A 27,144-nucleotide genomic window follows, 5' to 3' on the forward strand; every position below is an offset into this window, starting at 1 on the left:
ATCTCCATAGCTGGGCGCAAGCGATTGCAGTTTTCAATCAGGGCTTCTTCCCTATTGGTTGAAAGTATTTCTATTGGTCGAATCACGTGTAACCTAATATTTCCTCCAAGCAATTTATACGCATTTCTGCAAATCTTTTCCGACTTAAAATCTAAATTCTGCAGGGCTGAGGATTGAAACCAACAAGGGTGATCGTAGCATGTGCTTTTTTGGTACCGCCCTTTTGTAATTCTTGCGAACGACTTTCCAAACTATCCCTATCCGTATTCTTAAACGTACTCTGGTTCAATAATCGATTCAGGTTTTATTTTAAGAGGCCATCCCTTTTTTTCAGAGGAAAGTCTGAAACCTTAGATCAAAGGAAACATTTTATCTCAAACTGTTAATGATTTAAAAGGATATCCTATTTTAAGAATCGATATTGTTTTGAAATGTCGAATGGTCTAGTTGAGGCTTTCCGATGAAGAAGGTACTCGTCTATATTAAATTTCGGTTTCATGTTCTAGAATGTAAGCCAAGAGCTGAAGAGCCGCGAACTGCCTCTGAGCTATTTCTTCATAAGTCTACACATTGCAAATAAAGACTCGCATCTCTCCAAGATTTACCACGACACTCTACGCGAAAGCCGAACACTCTATGAACGCATGTCTGACCAACTGGAGCAATTGACGGAAATTCGATTCTTATACTCGTTACTTCACAGTCGTAACATGCATTTGACGGGTTGGATAAAGAAGACCATGAAAAATTATATCCAACCTGCGATGACAGATCCTAATGAAAGCTTGAACAAAATCATGCTGAAATTAATGCGTTTGAAAGATTTAGAAAAGAAAATGGCGGATAAATCGAAATATAAAGACCAATTTATTGCGGATGCTAAAAAGCTGATAAGCATCACTCACAATAAGGGTGTTAATGAACTAATGAAGATTATGGAATCTCTGTGGAAGGAACTCGAAGAACAACTAAAAGATATACGAACGCTGTTAGAAGAGAATGTCTGTATATGGAAAGATGTTGTTTCGAAAAGTGAGCATCTGGAAAATTGGTTACGCTCGGTCAAAAATACATTAGATTGTGCGGAGGAGGAGATTTTTGACGTATCTTTATTGGTAGACCACGTCGAATCACTGGTCAAACTCAATTCTGAACTAAATTCGAAAGAAGAAGATGTGTCAAGGATTATGGAACTTAAGGATCGAATCTCCAGTAGTCATAAATCTCCACAGCCATCTACTGGTGGTGAATTGGAATCAACGGTGCTAAATCTTCCACATCTTTTGGAAGACGTTCGCCTACAGATCGTCTCTCGTATCGATCATCTGACTCTTGTTAAAGAACAAATGGAAAACGGACATTTAACTGATATGTTGACGTCAATAAATGACATGGTCTCTGAAGCCTTTGCAATGTTGGATAATCACAGTGTAGAAGTGTTTGCAACTAGCTTGGACGTACAAAGAGAACTGGCTGAATTACAGGTACAGCATTTTATTGCAAGTACACCTGACCTTCTCTTATTCGATCCTCAAGGGGCTAATAATTTTAAACTACTCGACTAGTGGAGATTCGAATTATAGAAAGTTGACTGAACTTTAGTCAGACCTTTACAAGCCGACCTTAACTCTGACATAGTCCAAAACAAACTGGTGCACATAGTTCGTATTCTTAAGGGGGGGTGACACCTTCCGAAAAAATGAAGAAGGGGGGTCAGAAATTTTCATGAAAAAGGGGAAATAGCAACATATATATTTTGTAGATTATTTTTAAGCACTGATAAAATATTTTCTCTCTTTAGCACATGCGCAGTAGGTTGAACGCTGCAGAACCTGCACTGGCGAAACTACAACAAGCAGGTCTCCATAACCCAGAACTAAACCTTGAAATTTCACAAATCGCCAAATCTCGCCATAAAGCTACAAAACAATTACATGAGAGCGTTAACAACCTCCAGAGATTACATCTTGATTTGGAAGAGATCGAGGTTGCCATGGAAACCTGTCAACATGGAATCGAGGCTGTCATTCAGAAGCTGAATGTTACCAAAGCCTCTGACATTAAAGACATCGATCGAACGCTGAAAGTAAGAGCGATAAATATCTGTTTTTATCTATATGCAGTTGTTTCACAATCTTTGCCGTTATGGAAGAAAATATTCGACCATGTTCAGACGTTACTCCGGTATGATTTTCGTTACGGATGGAAATTGTTCATATTGGTTTCGGAACGTTTCGGAACGTTTCGGAGTAAGATAAGGGATGAGCGGTTCCGTTCCGATGAAAAAGATGGAGTGAAACCGTTTCGATCCGTTTTGCTTTGTAACGTCTTCTTTTTTGACGTTTCGGATTTTGACGTTCACACCTATTTCGGGACCGTTTCGGAACGGAACCGTAACGTCTGAACATGGTCTTCATCTCTTCAAGTTCTAACGATGTCTTATGATGGCGAGTTTCCCTCTTAGTTATATATAACCTTGCTAAACTTGAAAGACCTCTTTATCTTATTTCTTCAGGACTCATACCAAATGTTACCGAATCTCGATCACTCCTTATGTGAAGTTTCCACAAAGCTTAGTCAGTTGAAAAGTGCTGATATCAGCAAATCGTCAAGTCTCGAAGTGTACGCCAAACATAATTCCATGAAAAAGAATTTCGAAGAGACCAAAGAGAAGTTGGATAAAGTTTCTGAGCAAACGAGACAATTTGACATCGTTGATGAAATCAATGTCGAGCTTGAGACCTTGGATCAATTTGTTATGTCATCAAAACAATCAATGACGTCATCACATCCTATCAGCGATTTGGAGGATGTGAAAAATGTAGAACAGAAATATGCTGTAAGCCCGTAATTTCTCTTGTGTCAGGCATTTCTCATGTGATTTTCCTATTTTTTTCAGTTTAAAGTTTCAGAGTTTTAAAGAATATTTAAACACATTTCACACGTTTTTTTTCTAAAATCGCCTTTTGATATTTTACAGAATATTCTGAACGAAATCGAATCATACTTCGCCAAACTTGTTTCGACAAAGCAGAAAGTCGAACGATGCTCTGATAATGACTTGCTACAACCATTACACACGCAATGGCTGGAGCAAATCTTTGAACTGGACAAGAATTTGAACAAGTGCCAGAAGACTGCTATTAAAAAGATAAACCAGTTGAAGGAGCTTTCCATCGCGTTGGAAAGGTATCAACAAGATTCAGTGGAATTGGGTAATTGGCTTCAAAAGAAAGAGGAAGAGTTGACGTTCATTAAAGAGCAATATAATCAGAATGCTCAATTAGAATCTATGCATTTCGTTGACAAGTGCCAGGTACGAATTACTTTTTTATAAGAAAATTTTTATGAAAACAATAAGGCTCAAAAATGCTAAATATAAGAGGGTCATATCAAGAGTCGAAGTAGTTAAAGTTGAGTATAAAAGTCTACATTTCTGTATCCTCTATGTACTGTGGAGTCTCTTTAATTCGAACCTCTATAACACGAATGCTTCCTTAACTTGAACAAGTTTCCTAGATTCTCCAGTTAACAAAGCCTTACTCCCCAACTCGAAATTTCCTCAACTCAAACAAATTTGTGTTTCACATACGTTTTTGAGTTATGGAGACACCACTATATTAATTTCTATACATCTTCTCAGTGCCAGGTATGAATTACTTTTTTATAAGAGCATTTTTTTAAAAGAACGAGGCTCTAAAACGCAAAAACATAGTAGTTGTCAAAGTAGAGTGTAGAGCCAAAATTATTTTTATGCGATTTCCTAAGAAATTGGCTATTTAGAGTCCATAAAGCATTAAAATGTTCTTAACTTGTTCTTGATATTTTGGCTATTAGAGTCTTATGTAATTTGTTCTTATACAAATCGTGTATTAATTTCTACGCATCTTCTCATTTCAGAAATTGAAACAAGATTTAGTCGTGTTCGTCACCTTCTCGGACAGCATGAACAGTTTACTACGAACAAAGAGAAAAGAATTCACCAAAGAAGCTAGAACCTCATCATCCACAAACACTGATTCTATGGAACAAAACCAATTGACCATCCGATTCAACCTTCTTCGTAACGGACTAGAAAAATTCCTACATCAAATCACTGAGCACGGTGAAAAACGTGACGGGCAGAGGCTAGTCAACATTTGTCAACAATGGTTAAAAGATGTCCAAGAGGCTAAAGAATTCGATTCCATTCAGGAGCAAATTGATTGGTTGAGACGATCGATCGGGAAATGTGATACTATCAGAGACACGCTACATAAAAAGTTACAAACAGTTATGAGCGGCGGTGAAACTCTGCAACAATTGTACCAAACATTGGAGCAAGTGGACAGCACTGCACAAGAACTACAAACGAAACTTACAAATCTTACAGAGATTAAAGGAAGATTCGATGAATTTTTGAAGGACGTTGATAGCGCCTTGTTGAGAATGAAAACCTTCAAAGAAGTGTTAGTCAATGACAATCATCCTCATAATATTCAGGTAAATGAATGTTGTCATTATTCAAGTTTCTTGGGCTGCAGTTTTTTCTTTTTCTGGAGCCGCACTAAAACCCAGCTGGCTTGATGTTAACACTTTAACTCGACCCGTCTTTGAATGTGCTAGATTATTTGTTGTTGGACCTACCCCGGTGGGGTGAAGGTCCTATAAATTAACCCGTGTTCGTTAGTTCGTTCGTTCGTTCGTTCGTTCGTTAGTTACCAACTTTTCTCGAGATTGGCTCATTCAATTTTTCTGATTTTTTGCACAAAGGTGCATTACTATAAACCCTCGAATGTGACGGAGCCCGATTTTCGAAAAAAAAAATTTTCCGGCCGGTAGAACCGGAAATGTCCCGAAAAAAGCGGTTTTTTGAGATTTTCTCGAGATTTTATCATTAGTTTTTTGCGATTTTTTGCACATAGATGCACATTAATACTGCCGAAAAGGTGTCGAAAACCGTTTGCCGAAAAAAAATTTTTTCCGGTCTGTAGAACCGGAAATGTGCCGGAAATCGTCGTTTTTTTCACATTTCCGTCACATTTTTTCAACTTATTTAATTGTTTCTTTACAGAAAAATGTTCTTTATGATGATGCCCAAAATTTAGCATCGTTTGATTTCCAAAAAAATCATCCTTTGAATCCGGAAGTCCTTAAAAATCGCCGGAAAAGCCGAAAACCGGCGTAAAACGGTTTTCCTTCATTTTTTCAACTTATACTCGACAGATTTTCATGATTTTTTGTACAATGATGTAAAATGGCAATGCTCAAAATGTGACAGAGCCCAATTTTCGAAAAAGAAATTTTTCCGGCCGCTAGAACCGGAAATGTCCCGAAAAAAGCGGCTTTTGAGATTTTCTCGAGATTTTCTCATTAGTTTTTTGCGATTTTTTGCACATAGATGCACATTAGTACTGCCGAAAAGGTGTTTCTTAATTGCTTTCTCCGTTCCAATAGATATATAATTCGAAATTTAAAATTATACATTACTTCCATTAAATTCTAATTATTCGTTTTATAAATAGGTAGGTCCATTAAAGTATTGCTTGTTGTTTCAGTAATTTGGGTGGGGGTGGCTTCTTTGAAAATGAAAATCGACCTAAATTGACAAGAAACGCTGGTTCAATGTTCTTAGTGAGTAAGAAAGAACCAGAAAGCTCCTCTTTCAATAGCTATCTCCCAACCTGAAGGTAAGGTAGGCCGCTACTTTTCCCCTTGGTTGCTCAACTTACCTTTGATCCTTCTCTATAATTGCTGAGCATCAAGTGGAGAGGCATCAAGTACCAATTTTGGGAATCTTTGGTATGATCTGGCTGGGGGTTGAACCCACAACCTTGCGCACAGTAGCCTGATGCCCCACCTTTACACTATACGGCTTCTCAATGTTTATGTATATTATTATAGAGGTCGTTTAGACATGTTAATAAGTGGGACTTGTTTCTTAATAACAATCAAGTTTGTTCATATTCACCATCTTACTTCTTTAGGACGAACAAAACACGATTGAGAACGTGTTATCCGCCATCAAAGACCAAGCCGATCATCTCTCCACTTTCCAACAAGAAACTTTACAGGAAGTCATCAAAACTCAACTTCTCAAACTTGTCGACGTGTGGTCTCAAATCATGACCAATATCAACGAAGAACAAGAGAAGCGTTGTCAGCAAGACAAAGAGCTGAATGACTTTAAACAATTGGCGCGCCATTTGATTGGTTGGATTGAGGAAACGAAAGTGAAACTAGAACAGATTGGGGATAGTATACAAAAATCGAGTGTGGAGAAACTGAAAGATAGTTTCCATCAAGTCAATGTAAGTTTGCATTACATTACGTAACTTATAAATGATTACAGTAATCTAGGTATTCTAAACTTAGTTTTCATCAGGTCAATGCAAGTTTACGTTTATAAATCAATAGAGTCGATATTTTTTAGGGGCAGACGAGCTATCTAGGACTTTTAGACTTTTGTCGCTGATACCAACTTGATTATCACTCGTGAAGTTTTTATATAAAGAAAACCAGTACGATTGGTTGAATCTCTCTCTAATCCAATCTTCTTCGGTTTATTCATAAAAAGAATTTCGAAAACTTACGTATTCTTTTCTATCTTTTCTTATGTTTCTACTATTCAAAAAACGCCCCTACAATGAAAACCATACGAGTGTGTAAGCTTCAATTGTTTTGTATTGCTTTTAAATCCAGTGAAGCGAGAATACAGGCTCCCAATTTTCTACCACCCTCTTGTACTCTTCTGTAAATCATAAGCTGCTTTTCAGCCTCGTCCCCGTGTATCCTAGGTTTTATGTACACTAATGATTGACGCCAGGGAATAGATTTTATAATCTGGCGTAATCAGTAAGCATAAAAAAGCCGATAAATACGCAGGGAACGAGGTTGACCCTAAACCTCATTTTCGTTAATTCTTTTCCTGCTCCGGAATAAGTGTCGTTGTAAAGGTGTCGGTAAGGTAGTTTGTTTGTAGCGAAGGACAAAATAATTCTCCAAATTTTTGCTTTTTCACTCGACAGGCTGTCAAGACATCTTTAGTGAAGAAGAAACAATTATACGACCTTTTTCTTGCTATCGGTGAAACAATGAAAAAGAATTACCCTTCACATACAGAGGAGATACACAAACTCATCATAGATATCGAAGTTTCTTGGATGGAAATTGAAGTCAATGCTCTTAAGCGTATGGACGACTTGAAGAGTACCTTACATCGCTGGACAGATTATACGGAAAATATGAGAGATATTATGACTTGGTTGAGATCTTGTGAAGAGAAGATCAAAAAGCCTTTCCATCAACTTGACTTTAAAGGCTTACAAGAAAAACTACAGGAATTCCAGGTGAGTTGGTTGTTCAGAGTCTGTGGGTATCAGTGCTACACGTTTTTTTTATAAGAACGTCTACAATCTTCAAAGCCTTCGTCTGTTTTTAACTGAAAATGTTCTTAACATGCTCTTATTTTCACCATTTTCAGCATTTTTGGCCAGAGTCGGCAAAGCCTTCAAATGTTCTTAACTTGCTCATAAAATTTGGCCATCAAAGCGTGGTGTTCTTATATGGTTTGTTCTTATAAAAATAACGTGTATAATTCAGCTGAATGTAATCTCTCGGTTGAAAGTTGATGTTAAAGTTTTCGGCCTAAATTTTGTTTAAAAGATAAAAATTTTTTACAACTTTTCAATCTTTAGACAGAAATCCGTCCAGTTGAGATACAAATGCACAACTTCCGTCTGGCCATCAAGATGGTTTTTGGTCAAATGTCTAACTAATTCAAGGATTTTTCATGGTTTCCGTCCAATTTCACAAAAGCTAGTTGCAAAACTGATCTTTTTACATACTATTTTCCAGGTTATTGGCAACCAGTTAGAATCGTACCGCTCCAAACGTGAAAACGCCAAAATGCATTTCACATGTTTAGTACGTGTGACCGCTCATGAAGAACAAGCGATTTTGCAGAACCAATTAACAGCACTGTCCAATTTATGGTCAAACGTACAACAAGAACTTCACGATCGTTTGAAACAATTGATCGGCTCTATAGAACATTTGGAGCGTTTTCAACAGAAATTTGAGATTCTTTCATATTGGTTGAATGGAATGGAAACGAGTTCTGGCAATTTAGGTCATTTAGGAACCAGCCCGGAGAAACAGAAGGAACGTATTAAAAAGGTAACTTGATATGTTTTCTGTTGCTTTTTTTTTGTATTATTCATTTGATTAAGGCTATATACAGAATTTCCTAGGCGATGTCCCTTCTGTCAACTTCTTCTCTCAGTCTGCGCCACAATTAGTTTTATGGCGTTTTATTAGACTGTCAAAAATCTTGAAAAATATGGCCTTTGAGACAAAAAGTCCGGAACTTCAACTTGGCAAACCTGTACTAACCCTGTTGGTCAAGCCACCACGGTAAATATCTGAGGGAAGCATATTTATAGTTGATGATATTTTCATTTTTAGATCTATGATACGGATATGAAAACATATGATTCCATTCGTAATGAACTCAAAGACCACGCTGTCTCCATCCTTAGTCATGGACCTTCATGTGTTTACGCTCAAACTGTCCAACAACGTTTAGACCAAGTTAACCATCGTTGGAAAGAGATTTGCGAGCGTCTCGGGATGACATATAAAGATGCTGACGAGACATTATTTTTGTTGAGTGTTTTAAGAGAAATGTTGAGGCAACTTAACAAATGGTTGAATTCAGTCCAAGAACAGTTGAAACGTGTTGAATTGAACTCGTGTAGTTTTGATCAGATGAAACAATATGTCACCAATCTTGAGGTATGTGTATAATAAGCAAAATCTAACTTTTTCATGAATTTTGAAATCTTTTACACCCTACGATTTTGACATATTTTGGATTATTAAGATATTTTATCGGTAAAAAATTCCCTTTCTGGTTAAAAAAAGTCCATAAAAAATTTTGTCACCAAGCGACTTTTCGCCACTTTTTGCCGACGAAATTTCTACCGATAGCGGATCTTCCGATTTTTTCTGGAGAAGCGCATTCTCAAGCAAATAATGAAATTTTTAGTTTTAACCGAGTATTCCAAACGTAGTCTGGCCTCTTGCTAATATCAAGTGCAATTGGTTACGTACTTCTCGTGCCCGCGTTGATCGCATCCTCCTGCCATTCGCGTGTCTCTTGCGTTCCGTGTCCTTTTGGGTAGTTCGTGGGTCCGAAGAAAGATCTTATAGAAAAATTCGTTAAGTACTCTCGTAATTTTGTCTTCAGGTTTTGTTACTTGACTATCGGAATCGAGAATGTGAATACCAGTCAGTGACCAGTCTCTGTGAGAGATTACAAAATTCACCAGAAGCATGTCCTTGTGTAGAAGATCTCAACAAATCGTTAGATTGTAGCGAGTCCTTCAAAACAAGGTGGACTGAGGTTCGAAACAAATGTACCATTACTAAATCGTTGCTTGAGAAACGTATGGCAATCTTAGAGACGTGGCAAAATGACGTGAGAACGCTTTCGCAGTGGATTGAGGAACGTAAAAGTCTTTTGGAAGCGAATACTTCGTACGTTTTGTCACAGGTAGGTTAATATCTATCACAAATATGTTTTCACTACTTTATTTTGTTTCATTATTGAAAATCGATTGATTGCACCAAAGAAACGTTATCATATTTGATGCAAATGGTGAATAGAATTTCAGACAATGTATTGTAATTGCTGATGAACCTCTTGTAACCCCTTTTTAAAGATGGGAATAAAGGAAGGACGGGATGAAGAATTGATTGATTTCTTCTCAAAACAACCAACGCTTAGACAATTTTTGTTCAATAGGCGTGACTGTCGACCTTTCTTTTCCCCGACATTAAACAAAATTTATATTATTTATCATTTCTCAGTGTTTAGATGAAGATTTCACTCGTGCCGGGAAAGTCCATGCCAGGATTATTGCGTCATGTCAACATTTAACACAAAACAATACAAATCCTACCTCCACTAAAATCAAACATGTTTCACAAGACATCCAACAACGTTTTTTGGACGTCCTAAAGACGTACAAAAATACACGTAATGTGATTGAGGAGAATACAACTTTCCATAGAAGCTTTACAAGACTAGAAGTAAGTTGTAAAGATTTGAAAAGTATAATTTTCATTAGGCTTCTCAAGGGGCTTTATTTTTCTGGAGAAAAACCCATCGACCCTTTCTAGACGTACGATCCTTTGAGGATCCTCATTCCAGGGTCAAAATTTAAATGGTTATACCTTGCCAATAGTTTAAAAAGATGAACATTGGCGACATTCTCTAATTCTAGGCCCAAAGGAGAATTGGTTCTCAGAGGCTAATGTTTAATCAATCCACGTACTGCTTTTTTAATCTAATACTTATTACTCTATCCTCATGATTCATGAAATTAAAATCCCACGAATATTTCATTAAGTCGAATTCGCGATATTAAATTTATTGTGAAATACGAATATTTCGCGAATAGACTGACTAGCCAAATTTTCTGCCCGCAAAAGTTTCTGATATCAAAGTATCTGCTAATAACATTTTTTTTCGCAGGAGGAATTTGAAAGCTGGTTAACAGAGGTCGAAGTGAAGATGATAGCATTACAACCATACACCTCTGATGAAAATCTGGATGAACAAGTCCAACAGTTGAAACAGGTCAACAAAGAGATAAAAGATCATGAAAGTGCATTGAAGGAGCTTTTGGAAACCAGGAATCAACTTCCGGATGAGAGGTTAACGAGACAAGGAATTGTTGAAGAACTTAACCAACGATACCAGCAGGTGAGGCTTAAAATCTTGGCTCCCGGCCCCGGCGAGCCGTTTTAAGTGTTGCAACTTTTCCGTTTGTAGACCGAAATGAATCCAGTTGAGACTTTCTAGCATTTATCTGGCACCCGATGTAGAAATTTTCTTCCGACACGCTAAAGCTCTGAAGGTCGGGAAAATTTTCAACATCTCTAAGAAATACATTACGGAATTTCGCCTGACCGCGTAATTTTTTAGAAAAATATGCCCGAGTGCAATTTGGACAGGGAAGGTGTCATGGCCGACAAAATTTGGGTCAGAAAAAACTTCAAAAGGTTTCACGAAATAAATTCAAATACAAAACTTTTTGGAGAAGGAATCATGCAAAATATTATCATTCTTTTCACAAGGAGGGCATGTAGAAATACTCAAATAAGTATTTTTCCTTCTTTAAACTGATCACAGAAGCAAAAACAAAATAGAAATAACATTGTACACAAAAAAGCCTGAAAGAAGAGAAAAGTCATAATCAGCATCTATAAATAACACTAAAAGAAAAACTAAAGCTATAGAAAATGAATACTAACCCTCAATGAACACTTTTGTGAAGTTTAATAAAGATTTTATCCAAAAAACTCCAGTTCTGGAACACTGAAGTCGGTTTGTCGGTTGTCGGCCGGTGGACAACAGTTATATTTGGAGGACGATCTAAGATAGATAACAACATGAAAGTTACTGATAAAAGCCTAAGCCCATAGGAACATACCTGCTTTAGTTTCTTTGGTCTTTGAATGGTATAAAATTTGAGAAAGTGCAGAAAAAATCAGCCATCAAAACAAACAAAAACAAAAGTTATGATTATCAACTTTTCTGTGGTAGAAACACATTTTTTGGGTTGGTGCACATACAGAAATTACACTGGATACTAAAACTAATATTCAGGGAGTGATAAGTACAGTTAAACTACAAAAAAATCCATCAAAAGAAACCAAAAACAACCATAACAGCACACATTTTTTGAAAATTACATCAGCCATGTTGTTTGTAATTTTTGCCGACATACTCATGACGTGGTAACTAACGACAGTGATTTGACGGTCTTTTTGAGGCGCCAGATCTCAAAAAAACAATTTTTGAGCGTTCAGCACGGCCCCGAAAATGAGGGCTAAACTTATGTCGGCACATCAATGGATGACTACTATTTCTCTCCGATGGTATAATGGCCCGCTCCTTTAGAGCTTTAGCGTGGGCGGCCGCCAATACGCCATCGGAATATCAGATAATTCTAGCATGTATTTATGTCCTTAATAAGCCTTTCCGGTTGGTTTGAAATGAGAGGGGCATTTTTATTTTTTTTTATTTTTTTTTTGAATTGTCGCCCAATTGACGAATAAAGTTTTTAACTTTTTGCACCCTTTAAACACCACACAAACGCTTATTGCCTATTGCGTTTTGCAAAATTGTAGTCTGCAAGAAAGTGAAGGGTTCATGGATCTCCTGGTTCTAGCTCCCTTGTTGACGGGCCCATGAATATTTGGGTACTTTCCAAACTGTCAGCACGAATAAGACGTACGTGAGATTATCATCGGAACGACAGTGTTTGGAGCAACAGTCTCTTATCGTTAGAAAAAAGTTGGATTTTTTTTTAGTCGGAGAAAGTGACGAAAATTTTGAGAGGTTGACAAATCGTCACTCGACAAATTATTGAATGAATATAAACAATTAACCAAGTACATTTTACTTTCTTCGTAATGTTTTAGGTATTGAAAGATAGTGTGTCTTGGTTGTTTGACTTGACAGTACCAAGAAATGAATGAAAGAATGAATGAATTCTCAAGGAATGAAAGATTGGTGAAAAAAGGGCTCAAGTAACAAAACACAGTAAACTATTTTTTATCTTTTTTATTTTATTTATATTTTTATACGTTTAACAATAATTTTTACAAAAATATAGCCTTATAGGTATTATATTCTTCGGGAACATCTTTTAAGAGTTTCCCGATCTCAAAATCTAGTATTTTTTTGTTCGGTCGTAAATTTGGAAAAATTTGTACATTCAAAAATAATTTTAATAGCGTGTGTGTGGTGTAATATGTATGTTACTAGAAACTAAAAAAATATTATTTATATAGAGCTTTATAAATAGGTTACCAAAAATTATCCAAAAAACGGGTGAAAGATTTTTAGCAATTTCTAATATTTCAATTTGAAATTGAAAACTGACTCAAATTTATTTTGAAAACAATTTGCACGGCTAGGTAAGGCTGCTCGCCGCCGCCCCCCCCAAAAAAAACCGCCCTGGGGCAAAAGTGAAAGCTGACTGGTAGCTTAGTAATTTAGATTCAAAATCCCTTGAATTCATATTTTGGTTGATTTCATCGCAGCTTTATTGAACTAAATTTGTTGGGGCATGATTAAAGTCTTTCCTTCTGTTATGTAAATCTTCTAGATTTATGTAATTTTATTCACACTGTACAAACATGCCAAGAATGTTTGCTTAAGTCATCGAAATTTGTTTGCAGTTACAACATTTTTTATGTTGAATAACAAGACCCATAAATCCGAAGCGAAAGTTTTAACAAAATTTAACTTTGGTGAATTTGTGAATTGCCTAAAAATTTGCATTAGTACATAGTTCATTTGGATCTTAATTTTAAAATAAAAATCCAAAAAACTTTTACCAGTTTTATTGGGTTATTCCATTTTATATCCATGCAGGAAAACATTTCTAGGGGCATCGGAAAAGAATTTCTAGGGAGTCTATAGTTTGGTTTTAGTCAGTTTTTCCAGGGGTAAAAGGGGTCAAAGTCAAGCAGTCGAAGAAAATTTCCTGAGATTTAAATTGATTAGGGGTCAAAGGTTATTCTCAATATTTCAGGGGTAAAAGACTGATTTTACCCCTCGCCTAACCTCACTTAAAGACATCAATAATTTTCCATGATGAGTATTTGCAAATTTTCCAATATTCCTAGGGGGCTATTGGCGTTTTTTCAAGAATTTCTTCGGGCTTGAAAATGTTCGTCCACCCACTGTATGAATATCAAACGGATCAAACGGACTATTTCTAACAAACAGGATCTCATACATTTGTTTAAAATCAAATGGCACTTTATGTGCCTTAACAAGTGTTTAGGTAGTCTTTGGATATCTGGAAACAGGTTTTGTGCTGTCAATAGGAATCGCACGACAACAACCCCATATCGACTCCCACCATGCTTTCCATATGATTTTGTCAACTATGGTTTCGCACGTTTCCGAATTTTCTAGAAAACGGCGTACACGTGAGCAGAATTATTCAAGCTCCAATGAAACGTCTTTTGAACATCATATGAATGTCACTATCTATTTTGAGCCTTGACTCCTGACATTTGTCATGTACAAAAAAAGTTATTATTTCAGCAGAAAAATAAACAAATTTTGTTATTGATGTTTATATTTGCATACTAGAGGAGACAGAGATTGCACAAATTTGTTATTTTGACAACCTCCTATTGGTAAACTTATATAAATTTGATTGTCTTATGTATTTCCTTTTGACTGCTAAAGGAAGATATAAAAAGGCTGACAGTTAACACAAAAACTATACACAAGCAAAGTTGGTCTTTGTAAGTGAGAAAAAAACATAAACAGTTCTCTGATAATTATTTTTTGGAAACTTTAAAAACAAGAAAAATGAAAGTGCTGGCACTTTGTATAGTTTTGTTTGGAACATGCCAAGGATTCCTTTTCCCAAAGATCAAAACTGTTGACCAATTGGATGTCGCCAAATATACTGGAAGGTGGTATGAGGTACAAATGTCTAAATTCTTTTTTTCCAACCTGAGGTATACGCGAATCCTAATGGGACTCTTCCAAAAATTTGCCTTGTCCGAGGGGGGGGGGTAAACTTGCTCTGTTTGAGGGTAATTTTGAGTGTCCAGGGGGTCAACTAATGCTTGCCCAGGGGGTCAAAGTCACAATGTCCGGGAAGTAAATTTCCAGAAAAATGCTATATCCTCCACCCCCATATTAAATTTTTTTCTGCAAAAGCCCAAGGGAATGAAATGGAGAAGATAATGAATTTCATGACCCTTGGTCGAAACTCTTTCAAAGAAACTAGCCTTGTATAACGTATTCGATTTATATTTCTTATCGTCTTATATGACCCTCAGCTGAACTGCAACCCTTTATAGCATTTGGTGATCAAATATTTGGCACCCTAATCAGCCCTAATAGCAATCTTTCTTTAATAATTAACTAATATCATATTTCGATTATAGATGTACAATTCCTTATTCCAACGGATCACATTCGAAAAAAATTCTTATTGCACCAACGCTATTTGTAAGTAAACCCCTATGGTTTCCATTCAGCAACTACTAGTGCAGGTTTTTTATAAGGACAAACTATATAAGAACATAAGGTTTCGGTGGACAAAATATTAATAACAATGAATTAAGAATATTTTCTAAGGCTTCGTGGACTCTTCTTTAGGAAATTGCTCAAAAATACTCACAAAGGGGTGATAAAAATTTTTACGCTTGAAACTCAAAAAGTTGAGAGCTTCCAAAGGCTTCAAAAACTTTGTATGTTCTTATAAAAAAAACGTGTACATTGATCACATTGGTCACAAACCTCGACCATTCTTTGCCTCCCCAAAATTCAATCACAATTCGATGCTGTGGGTAGCTCAAAGTCAACTTCCACCTACAAATTTCAAATTACCCTTGTAATTTTCCACTTCCTCAGATACACCACGAAAAGGCAGTAACATTATTGGTGTTTTGAACTCTGGTGTGACTGGTGGACCAAAAGGAAAAGTGAGTGATATCAATGGAACAGTCTACCAAACAGATCCAAGTAATGCACCTGGGGAGTTGCTGGTCAGCTTCCCCTCAGCACCACAGTCAAAAAATGCTAATTGTAAGTATTTTTTATTCATGATATGCACCATTGCAATCAATGTCTTACACAAACTAAACAGCTGATTGGTTTGCAAGTGACGTGTTAGATGATTTTAGGTCACTTGTAACCAATCAGCTGTTGGGTCCATGATGTAATCTTTGAAGACATTGCAATGGTGCATATCATGAACTATCCTTTTAAGGAATACCACAAACTTAGTTCCTTATTTTGCTTATTTATGATTTTAATAGCACTCACGAAAGATTTTATCACGTCCATTAGTAAAAATTAAAAAGTGATACTGGGTACGAGATTAGGATACCAAATGTTTAATGGCTTCTGTTCTTTTTGTAAATAATATTGTGGGTATATAGGGTATCGTCCTATTATTTTGTGTCTTAAAGACCCTAGAATAGTTTTTTCTAAACCCCCATCTACACGTCATAATATTCAACTACCCATTCAGTGTATCCATAACACGTTTAGCCGAGCCATGGCAGATCCAATTGATTATTTTATTAATTGCCTAAGCGTTAGTATGAAAATTGTGAAGGTATCTTTAAACTTGATGAAGTCCCACCAGGAAGCTAACGAGAAAATTTTTTTTTTTTCCAAATTACCTAAGGGAAGAAATTACTTCCCGCCAAATTCAAGCTTTTTTGTCAGTCGTCAAAATTAATTTTCGCTAGGGTTCTTTTTAATTTTGTTCAAGGTTTTTCCTAAAAAAGCCCTTATTCTTTCCTTTTCAGATAAAATACTGTCAAAATAACGGGTATTGTCACCAAATTACAACCTTTCTTAATTCCCAAAAAATAATTTCGCCACATACAAAAATTCCCGCCAAAATTTCACACCTATAAACTTTGTCACTTTTTATTTAGATTTGGTGATCAAACTTGGTCCACCAACACACGGAGAGAAAGGCCAATATGAATACACCGTCATAACTTCACCAGGAAAAAATTTCAGCTGGATTTTAGCCCGTGATGTTGATGTATTCCGACAGAAATATGAAGCTGAAACACTCCAATTCTTAAAAGATAACGGTTTTGTTTGGCCTTGGAATAAACCAATGAAAACGTACCAAGAAAAAGACTGTTTTTATGAAAGCTATCCGGAAGAAATCACTCCTAGACAAGTCATTGTCTAATTATATTATAGATCACGTTCACACGGTGCGGTTCCGTTTCGGTCCGAAATAAAATGAAGTCATTCCATTGGTTAAATTCAAGTTTTACGTCATTTCTCACAAATAGAATGGCTTCATTTTGTTTCGGAGCGAAACGGAACCATCACGTGCAAACATGGTCTTAGTGACTCCGTTCCTTTTGATCATAGATTCACATTGAATAGATACCAGTAGAATATTCATTCACCATCATGTAGGACTTTAGAAATTTATTTTGATCTATTTTTTGTTAAGAACTCTCCTTACATGTACATATTTTGATTGTATTGAAATGCAGAATATCGAATTTACAATGAAAGAAAAATCTTGTTTGTGATTTCTTTTAAAGGCAAGATCCTTGGGGAGGGCGGGATTTCGCCCTACAGGACGCCTTTTAAAGATCCTCGAAATACATAGATTATGAAAAAAACCCTAAAGGTTGTAATAATAGCAAACTTTCGACCTTAAGCCTGAAATTTTCAGAACAATTGCTTCGCGAAAGTGAAATCTAATTCCAAGTCAATATCTCATTTAAGGTTTCTATATTAGTTCCCACTTATGGGTGGACCCAGTAACCTTGAGGGCGGGTCGATTGGGGAAGATTGGGGTGGTAAATTTAGAAATATGGTATTTTGAGGCCCCCTTATTAAAAAAAAATATCTATGGAACTATTTTAACGGGGGGCGGAAATTCTATGATTTTTCCCTTTTTGGCTAAAGATTACTTGTTTTAGGGTGTAAGAATAAAGGGCGAGCCGAAATCAACGATTGGAGTTGCAACTTGGGTCCTCTTGTCTTTCGACCCCCCTTCCCAAAAATTAAAATCGGCTAGAGGGAGTTTCCCGCGCTGCCTAGCCTATAACACGCTACCGTGGGTATATAGTACCTCATACCGCAAGCATACCTTGGGTGTAGAGCCATGCTTTGTTTGAAAGCTGTGGAATGTAGAACAAGAAAATATGACACCAAAATAGTGTTCGTTATTTAGAAATGGTCTTTTAATATTTACATACATTATTTCTTTATACAAACACATAAATAGTACCTGATGCTCAGGGGGTTCGGCTGAGTGATACCATTAAAATCTGAAAACTATCGAAAATTTCGTCTTAAGCTTGAACTGATGGTAATTGCAAGATATTTTTCGCGAACCCCCGTCTCGATCAACCCCGATCTTCCCCCAAATTCGTGGTACTATTCACACTATGACTACTTACAAGTAAAAGCTCAGATTTAAAACAATCTACTATTTTATAGAGAAAAAAAACTAAATAATGATATCATAGAAATAGAAATGAAATAAACTAAAAATTTTTTTTGTGTAAATTCAAGACCAAAGATTGCCAGAACCTAAGATCTGTTTTACCAGTTTTTTTAAAAAGATTACGATCAAATGCCTAGTCCTTGGAGAATTTGATTTTCCTAATCTGCTACAACAGATTTTTTAACAATATGAAAGTTTCAATTTAACGATTCCAGGAACGAATTTTCGATCTAAAATCCAGAATATCTTAAATTCAAAAGGAATTTCCTTCTACATATATACATCTCTGAACTATTATCTATCTCATGAGGCATTTCTTTTTGGGAATATCTACAAATTTCTAATTTATATACGATTTTTCAAACTTTATAATACAAAAAATGCTTATTTTAGGCTTATTTTTGTTTAAAAATATTAGGAATTTACATGAAAATGATAAATTCTTTTAAAAGTGTCCTCTCAGCCATCCTAAGACGCTGTTTGGACGTCCCTATAACGCACATGGCATCTGGATAACGTTAAATCAACGTTCAAACAACCTTGTAGGCCTGCTGGATCTTTTTTCAAAAGGTTGACATCCCTTTCAAACAAACCTTTAAGGGCTTTGAATGAGGGATTCCTGGGAATTTATTATATTTGGTTCAAATCAACTTATTTAAAAGGAATGAGTTTAGATGATCTTTAAGTGCGACCTAAACCTAGCGTTAGATATCTTTTTTCTATTTTAAACATAAAATTTCATTTTTTGCCATTGCATTGTCAAAATATTGTTCGTGTATTAAAATGTTAGTTTTCCACGTCAATTATTTTTCGTTTTTATACAGTTTTATATACATTTTGAATTGTTTTCTGAATTCAAAGTCATGGCTACTTAGCCCTATGATATAGAGTTTGTTCTCTAGATCGGCACAGCTTTGCTCGCTTGAACATTTTTCAAGCTTCGGTTATCTTTATTTCCGGACAACTTCATTTTCGGACACTAACTTTCTCCACCAAACCTTGGAGGTCCACAAAAACTATCTACTTCATGCATTTTTGCATCTACGCTAGATAATTCTCCGTTTTCACCGAACCAATCATTCGCGAAAATTCATCATAAACTTCAGAATCGGTAGACTGGACTGACATTCCGGTGGAGCAGGTATCCGATGATGCCGATCGAAATCGGGGATCTTTATCTTCCAATAAACCACGTGTTGAATCGGACCTTGGCTTTGTTTCGTCGTAAATTTGGCGTCGGTTGGGGTCAATCATTGCTTTGATTGGTGTTTCAGGTGAATCAAATTCGGTTTGGTTTTCGATGTTTCGTTCGAAGCGATCGATAGCTCTGACGGGTGGTTCGTAATGCATGAAATGGCGTTGATCACCGCCCCCTGCGGAAGGGTGTTTCGGGCGTTGTTGAGATTTCATGTAATTGGTAGGTGCACGATTTCGGTAATTTTGTTCAGCTTTTTTGCATAATCCACAGGAGCTGAGGAGAGCCAATGTGTCACCACGGAAGACTCTGGTGAAGATAGCGTAAAGGAAGGGATTGGTGCAAGCATTCAATGGGAAAATGAAGACCAACAAAAACTTGGCAACATCCACATTCATTCTCAATCCACTCCACAAGGCAACAAATCCAACAATACTGATCGGTAACCAGCATAAGAAATTGGAGAAAATGATCATAGCCATTCGCTTGGCAACTTGGACATCAATTTGATTACTGGTACTTCCTGGTGTACCTGGTCGTGATTGGCTGATGCTTGCGTACATTTTAACGTAGCAAACGACAATAACAATGAATGCGATGACGTAAGCCAACAGTAACCATACGATATAACCAATAGCAATGATGTTAGGGATATCAACTGGTAAACAGATTGCAATCTTGGAATAGGAGCTGACTTTACCAGTGACTGGTAAGATTGCCACAATGAAGGAGTAAAACCATACGGCAGCGACAGCAATCTTTGCATGATTCAATTTCATCTGTTTGCCGACTTTCAATGCAAAGATGATCAAAAGGAATCGCTCAACAGTGATTAAAACCAAACTGCAGAACGAGAGTTGTGTAGCAAACAACGCAATAAATCCAAACGCTTGGCAACCACCAGAATATTGCCACATCTGGACGTAATTGTAATATTCACCGAACGTGTATGTATCCACACAGCAAAGCACCAATAGATACATTCCCATCATCAGATTTGAGAATCCCAAATTATACATCAATAGTTTGTACACGCTCAACTCTTGGCGACTGTAAAACAAAATGATCAACTGAAACAGATTGCCAAGGATAGCAAAGATGGATATCAACCAGGAGAAGAGACGCAAAGCTGTTGTACCCATTACATCTTGACATGGATTGAATGCATCAGGTTTTGGATTGCATTTAACAGGATTCGCCTTGTATTTGATACCTTCACCATAATCACAAACTGAAAGATTGGTGATTGTAGATTCTTCAGGTTCAGGACCAAAAACAGCATCTAGATACTTATGCATCAAGTCATCCCTGAAGAAATCTTCTGAATCACCAGACATAGTATCATTTTCATTGCCAAAGCCATCATCTCCACCTGTAAAATCAGGTGTATCGATATCACCAAAATCTGACAGCTCTCCGATGGTGTTGTTGCATTGCTTACCAGTATCAGCAGGATTCTTATTGGCCAAATACTCGTTTTTCCGTTCCAACTCGCGCTGTTCGAACGCGCAACAGTGCATACTGTACGTCACATCGATTCGATCGAGATTTTCGAATTTCTTCGGATCGGGGATCGTAAAAAGTAGTGGTACTTTTTTGATCGATAAACGTTTGAGGTTCTTGATGCCATGTGCTGATGGTAGTCTACTCAGCTTGGTATCATCCAAATGCCTTAAATTTAGAAAGAAAAGTTTTGTTACTGGTTTGTCTAGGTTTCTCTTTAACTTAGCTTCATATCTGCTGATGTCTCCTCAAGATTGTTCTTAAAGAAACTTAAGAATTTCTTATGACCAGTGGAGGGGAGTGGTTCAATCAATTTACTATCCAATTAAAAATTCTGTGAATGATTAGCGTTTAGAAAACTTATTTTCTACTTGTTAATCCTGGTTCCTTCTATTTGTTTTTTGACAGATTTTAACAAAACAAAAAATTAATAAACAATAAACAACTAATAATAGTGTGCCTCTGGAAGTGCTGGAAGTATGCAGAAATGCTTACAAGTTTTCCAAGGATGCTGGCAGCCCATATTCATCAACTTTCTTCAATGGATTGTGTCCGATATTCCTGAATAATGAAAAGGATAACATTTGTCATGAAAAAGGTACCCTTTTTAGAAATAGTAATTTTGAATGTTTCATTTTTCGCCATATTCAGATTCTTATGATGTTCTCAAGAAATTTTGTATTGACTTAAACAAAATCAGCATTTTAATAGCCCGATTCAAATTTGAGGCCCTGGCTCTTCTTAATTCATTTTCGTGAACTTTGCGCAAAAACTGAGAAGTGTGCATGTAATTTTTATAAGAACATCCAAAATCTTATTCTATGAAGCCTTCGGATGTTCTCAGCTTTTTGAGTTTTAAGTCTTAAAAATTTTCTTAACATGTTCTTATTTTTACCGTTTTGTGATTATTTTTGTCCATTTTCCTGAGACATCGGTTTTTTAGAGTGTTCTTAACTTGGTCTTAATGTTTTGACCATCGAAGCCATGTGCTCTTATATTTTGTTTTTATAAAAACGTATATTTTAATTTTAAGAAGTGTTCCTCTTTTTGTTTCAGCTGACAATTCCAAATCTAAATTGATCAGGATTAAAAAAACTCTGAAATTTGGATGGTTCAATAAAGGTGGGTACAGTTAAAGCACAGTTAATTTTCGCTAATTAGAGCTGGAAGGGGGAGTCTAATTTCGAATTTTAGAAGGATTTGAATTATAGAGAGCATTTATGAGGGTTTCCTCTTGTCAATAACTGAAAATTAGTAAAATTATAAAAATATTTAGATGAGATGGGGATCAAAGAACTTGGATATTAAATTAGAGTTACTGTTTTATTTTAGGTATGAGCACAACTTGTATGAACAGCTTATCCTTTGGCCCAAAAAATAGGATCAAACTTCAAGTTAAAGAGTTTCCACCGCATAATCAAACGCTTATGAAAGGTATGTTTATAAAGTTGTTCTCTAATTTGATCTGCTTGTTACGGGCATATTTTAATTATCATATAGTCTGATTGTTTTGTTTTTTTTCTTGCATTTTTTTCTAGGCATTTTGTTAAAGTTTTTTTCGCTCCTATCGCATGACTCTTTATGTTTTTATAAAAAAGGGGACTAGGTCCAAGTTACATGCGACATAATGCTTCATATTTATTTCATAGTGGGGAAACATGTTTAAAAAATGACTATAAAAATTTTACGCGTCTTTATATTGTCTTAAAATCTTTTGAATGGTGAATAAGCTGTTTCATATATGAAACATAATTTCCCTGATCTAATATTTATCAATGTCTTTTTCAAGCTTTGATTTGTTATGCATGATACGTGCTTTCAAGAATCTATAACGTTACTCTTATGACTCATAAACAATGTCAGAATCAACGTGATAATAATGTGTGACGTCAAATTAGAGACCCGGTATCTGGGAGCCGTTATTCGAGCGCCGGTGCCATATTTTCCTGACTTTTATTGATTTATTAATGAGTATTTTGTGTACAAGACAATTCATTCAAAAATATAACAAAAACATGTTTTCCTAATGTCAGTAATACTGACAGTATTTTTCCAACGTATCTTAGAGTCATGTTTCATAGAGTGACGGTTAAGAGAAACGTTTCACTTCCAAGAAGAAAATTATTTCAGATAATCCGGTCACATTTCTCTGTACAATTTCCCGGTAAATTTTTGTTATCAGAGAGCAACTTTGTTCCCTTTGTATTATCGACTTTTTGATGGTAACTGATAGCACGCCAGTAAGATGGGTATTTTCTGGCGTTCATCAGTAACGCAAATAAAGCCGGGATACATGGGACAAAATTGGTCGGAGTGAAATCAGATTTTCGAGGAATAGCTTTAAAGCTAGACGATCCTATAGACAATAAAGGCACAAGGTCACTAAAAAAGGAATAATTTAAGATAATTTAAAATTTGAAAATGGAGTTTAGCCCAGGGCGGAGTAAGCAGTGGCGGAAGTGTTTACAGTGTTTGTTCTAAACTCTACCGCCACTATTTTCCCCTTGAACCGCCGTGATGGCTGTATGCATATATTTTTTCCCAAGTTCACTATCCCTCTAACGGACGATAGAATCGTCTACCCTAAAGCTCAAAATAACCCAACCCCTAACTTCACTTTACGTAAAATTATTGGGAGCTTTGCATCCCTAATGATAGGAACTTACAGATAAATGAGTTTCTTGTTTTCCTCAAAGGTATGTTCTACCACATGGTGTACTTTATTCCATCTCATGTCTCTGTTGAAATTAGAAAAGTAGGAATAATTCATACAGCTTCAGTTGAAAAAATTTCTTGGTTTTCACAGTCAATTCAGGGGAATTCAAAAGAAATGGTGTAAGGTAGCTTCGATCTGCAGTCAACTCTCTCTAATTCGATCTTCAGGGGACCAGGAATTTTCTTCGAATTAGAGAACGATTCTAATTACATAGAGTAATTTAAATCACTTTTCAGCTGAGCGGACCAATATTTTAGTTCGACTTACAGAAAGATTCGAATAATAGAAGTTCGAATAAGAGAGAGAGTTGATTGTATAACAAGTCTTGAGGCGAACTAAGAAAAGTGTTCTAGACAATATCAACTTTGAGTACTCAAACTAGGGGACTGGATAATAGAGTTTCGAATTAGAGAGGGTTGACTGTATGCCGGTATATATTATAAAAATGAGAGATGAAAAATGAAAACAGGATAGGAGAGGATGGAGATAATTTTAAAATAATTTACTTACAAATGCCAAATAACTTTATAATGATCCATTGCCCGTTTATCAATTTTCTCAATAATGTTGGTTTGTAAGTCCCTGAAATCGAATCAAGAAACATTGCTATTCTTCCTTATTTATGATATGCACCATTGTAATGTCTTTTAACATTACATCACGGAGCCAACAGCTGATTGGTTACAACTGACATATTGACTGATTTTACGTCCCTTACAAACAATCAGCTGTTAGGTCTATGGTGTGATGTCGAAGACAGGCCCGGCGGAAGCTGGGAGACTGGGGGAAACTTCAGCTTCCCCGCTTTAGAGCAAATGAGCAAATCTCAACCACTTTAACGGTTGTTCCTCCGGGCCTGGAAGACATTCCAGTGATGCATATCATGAATTATATGATGGATCTTACTCTCTTTCATATTTGACTTACCTAATTCTCACATGCTTCGTTGTGGAGGGTTGAAAAAGCCTCATTTCACTGGATTTCTCCATTGAGAACTCATACGATTGCTTTTAAGTTTTAGGGAACCCGTCTTAACCTTATGTTAAAAGTTCCTACCAAGCCTTAAGCAAAAAAATTCAGAATGTACATTGCTTGTTCGGCTCGAAACATATCTTTCAATTTCAAACAAATTTACAATCTTCAATAAAAAACTTACAATCTTTGCAACTTCTTTGCTTTCAGATTTGGGAATTTGTGAATTAAATTGTCTGACAAATCACTGAAATTAAAAAGAATATATTGTGTAAACCATTGAATTTAAAGGCCGAAAGGCTAGAGAAGAATCACTTGGGTAATAGAATGTGGTCAGTTATTTCCTCTCTGAAACGAGTAACTCGTTTGGATTCAAAAGTTAAGGAATAAATAGAATAAATCATGCTTCTTCGCCTGGTATGTTCTTCAATACATAGAACATACTGAATGAAGCAATAATTTCTTGTCAAGCCTTCGCTACAATTAGGAACGTTATTTTACATCACTCAGAAATAATCTATCCGTTTCTGAAAATCGAACTTCAGGTTAGGCTTCATTGTACTAGATTTAAAAATGAGCCTTGTTCTAGTAAAATAAAGTTTTTCTCTTAGAGAGTCGATAATTAAATGGAACTTACACTCGAACAAGTTTTGGTAAATGTTCAAAAACTCCATCTTCGATTTCCTCGATAAAATTATCATGTAGGTTGCTAAAAACGAAAAGTCATTCCTCATTCATATTAACCCTAGTTTTGATAGACTGGAGTCGTTTATAATGCGTTTAATACAGTAGTATAGGCGTTTATAATGATAATACGATTATTGTTACGGGATTTAGTTTGTACTAAAATTTGTTCCCTCCATTACTTTACTCCATTGCTTTATTTCTACTATGTCTGAATTAGTCGTCTAGCTTGCTAGATTATAGTTTTGGCTCAGTTTGGTTACTGTTGTTATGTGTTTCACATCCGGGAGGGGACAACTATGTAAACCTGGTATATCCGAGCGATAAGTCTTCCCTTCCCATACGGTCACGATTTCCAAAAAATCTGGAGTAAAGTTTTTGAAAAATATCTCTTAAGGTCCTTAAAAGTTTCTTTCTAAAAGAAAAATTTTAGATTTTTGGCTCTACATCGTAAGCCCCTGGAGCTTTACCGTCCAAACAACATCAATCCTGTACATCAGGTTTTTAAACATTAGCTTCAGATTTTGCAAGGCTCTACTTACATGTAGATGACATTCAAACAACATCCTCGTGGGAAATCTTTCTTTGAAATTCGTTTGATCTTGTTATGAGCCATTTGCCTGGTGTGCAAAAGAGACATGGGGTAAAGTAGCTTTGCTTTGATTTGTTTCTCGAGTTAGAAAATTACAGGAGGTACAATTTTTAATAAGAGAATCTACCTAGACCAGAAATTGGTCGAACCTTCAGGACTCGTAACCTATTAAAAATGAAACGCTAAAATTAATAGATTATAAGTTGAATGACTTGACTATTTGGTTCAATGCATGCAGAGGGACAGAAATAAGACAAAAATGTTAGAACAACGTCCATTTCAACGTTATTATAGAACGTCTTAATAACGTTAAATGAACGTTGAAACAACATCCTTTGCCAGATGTAATGGTTTAAGTACGAACTTACACGCTGTCCACATTTTGGGCCATTTCTCGCATCAAGTTTTGAGGGATTTCAGTGATAGCCGTTAGCTGCATTTGCCTTCAAAAATGAAAAAGAAATTGAAACCAATACTATGACTGTTGTAAGTTTGTAACTACAGTTGATTCACGCTAATTCGAACTCTAAACTTATTTGTTCAACTTACAAAGGGATTCGAATTATAGAAAGTATATTAAGAGGGTTTCTCCTTGACGGGGACTGGGAATATGTTTCGAATTATAGAAAGAATTGAATATTAGAAGTTCGAGTAATCGAGAGTGTACTGCATATGCTTTTTTTTAGTTTTTTTTTTCTTATATGGGGGGGGGGGATTTTTTATTAATTTTTTTGTTTTAGAATTGTCAAAGTTTTTTTAGAATGCTCTTACAATGTTCTGAACATCCTATGTTTCAGATCATTATAAAAATATGTAAACGCGCAATGACTTACAGCGTTCCACCGAGTCTGATATTCTGGTCTTCAAAATCATTTGAATCACCAGAAATATCCTTAAAATCATCGATAGGGAAATCACTATCCCCTTGGGATTCAACCATCACCACTAAATTTCCACATATGGATATAGCAAATATCCAAAATAAAAATAAATTCATTGTTTTATTTTCTTTGTTTGTCTTCTTATTTTAACAATAATCATAAATCGTCTCTAAAGTGAAACAATAGAATTCATAAAACAAACTTTAAAATCATATTCTCAAAATTTTAAACAATTTGGCATTATGATAATCTAAAATATCCAATTGTTTTCGATCCATGGTTCAAATCTGGCTAAGCGACCTGAAACGCTAGCTTTCCCAATTTTCAACTGTTTTGTTTTTTAAATTTTCTTTTTAAAACATAAAACCCCATAAAAGTTTGTAGCTTATAGTATTTTTTGATTACGCTGAGAGAACCACTGAGCAAAAATTCTTCTCACAGAAAATACTCATTTGAGGCATATATCATCGGTTTAAAACCAGATATTCTATAAGAAAGGCTACTATCTGTTCTTTATCTATTTTTCTTGATCTACCGTCAGAGAATTCAGCATAGTTTTTCTCATATTATTA

The 27,144-nt window shown here is 35.9% G+C and overlaps 3 protein-coding genes and 1 long non-coding RNA gene across 5 annotated transcripts in view; 3 read left to right on the forward strand and 1 right to left on the reverse strand.

Moving 5' to 3' along the window:
• The window catches only part of LOC136809823 (uncharacterized), a 33,317-nt gene extending 20,384 nt beyond the window's left edge, over window positions 1-12,933 (forward strand). The window contains exons 12-24 of the mRNA XM_067066376.1: window positions 507-1,484; window positions 1,802-2,086; window positions 2,516-2,839; window positions 2,981-3,316; window positions 3,901-4,482; window positions 5,967-6,290; window positions 7,008-7,328; window positions 7,837-8,157; window positions 8,446-8,775; window positions 9,230-9,535; window positions 9,853-10,074; window positions 10,520-10,750; window positions 12,475-12,933. Coding sequence (XP_066922477.1) covers window positions 507-1,484; window positions 1,802-2,086; window positions 2,516-2,839; window positions 2,981-3,316; window positions 3,901-4,482; window positions 5,967-6,290; window positions 7,008-7,328; window positions 7,837-8,157; window positions 8,446-8,775; window positions 9,230-9,535; window positions 9,853-10,074; window positions 10,520-10,750; window positions 12,475-12,531 — 4,617 coding nt within the window. The 3' untranslated portion in view covers window positions 12,532-12,933. The remainder of the gene's footprint in view (window positions 1-506; window positions 1,485-1,801; window positions 2,087-2,515; window positions 2,840-2,980; window positions 3,317-3,900; window positions 4,483-5,966; window positions 6,291-7,007; window positions 7,329-7,836; window positions 8,158-8,445; window positions 8,776-9,229; window positions 9,536-9,852; window positions 10,075-10,519; window positions 10,751-12,474) is intronic.
• A 1,367-nt stretch (window positions 12,934-14,300) lies between these two features.
• Window positions 14,301-17,103, forward strand: LOC136809842 (uncharacterized). Its single transcript, XM_067066399.1, has 4 exons — window positions 14,301-14,503; window positions 14,974-15,037; window positions 15,443-15,616; window positions 16,480-17,103. The coding sequence occupies exons 1-4, from the start codon at window positions 14,387-14,389 to the stop codon at window positions 16,746-16,748; spliced, it is 624 nt and encodes a 207-aa protein (XP_066922500.1). The 5' UTR covers window positions 14,301-14,386; the 3' UTR covers window positions 16,749-17,103.
• Window positions 17,104-18,755: 1,652 nt separating this feature from the next.
• Window positions 18,756-27,144, reverse strand: part of LOC136809840 (thyrotropin receptor-like) — a 133,425-nt gene continuing 125,036 nt past the window's right edge. Inside the window, exons 1-9 of one of the 2 annotated variants that reach the window (XM_067066394.1) lie at window positions 26,525-26,743; window positions 26,060-26,134; window positions 25,642-25,719; window positions 25,053-25,124; window positions 24,600-24,662; window positions 23,954-24,025; window positions 23,394-23,465; window positions 21,223-21,288; window positions 18,756-20,895 (exon numbers count right to left, since the gene is read on the reverse strand). In XM_067066394.1, the coding sequence (XP_066922495.1) occupies window positions 19,071-20,895; window positions 21,223-21,288; window positions 23,394-23,465; window positions 23,954-24,025; window positions 24,600-24,662; window positions 25,053-25,124; window positions 25,642-25,719; window positions 26,060-26,134; window positions 26,525-26,688 (2,487 nt within the window). In that variant the 5' untranslated portion in view covers window positions 26,689-26,743 and the 3' untranslated portion in view covers window positions 18,756-19,070. Of the gene's footprint in view, window positions 20,896-21,222; window positions 21,289-23,393; window positions 23,466-23,953; window positions 24,026-24,599; window positions 24,663-25,052; window positions 25,125-25,641; window positions 25,720-26,059; window positions 26,135-26,524; window positions 26,744-27,144 lie in introns of those variants that run through there. The other variant, XM_067066395.1, reaches the window with a different exon arrangement.
• Window positions 21,249-22,161, forward strand: LOC136809844 (uncharacterized). The gene is made up of 3 exons (XR_010847027.1): window positions 21,249-21,325; window positions 21,784-21,849; window positions 22,060-22,161. It is a non-coding gene; the product is annotated as an uncharacterized lncRNA (long non-coding RNA).

Source organism: Clytia hemisphaerica, unplaced genomic scaffold (genome assembly GCF_902728285.1).
Source record: "Clytia hemisphaerica strain Z4C2 unplaced genomic scaffold, Clytia hemisphaerica genome assembly, whole genome shotgun sequence".
In the NCBI taxonomy this organism is placed as follows: domain Eukaryota; kingdom Metazoa; phylum Cnidaria; class Hydrozoa; order Leptothecata; family Clytiidae; genus Clytia; species Clytia hemisphaerica.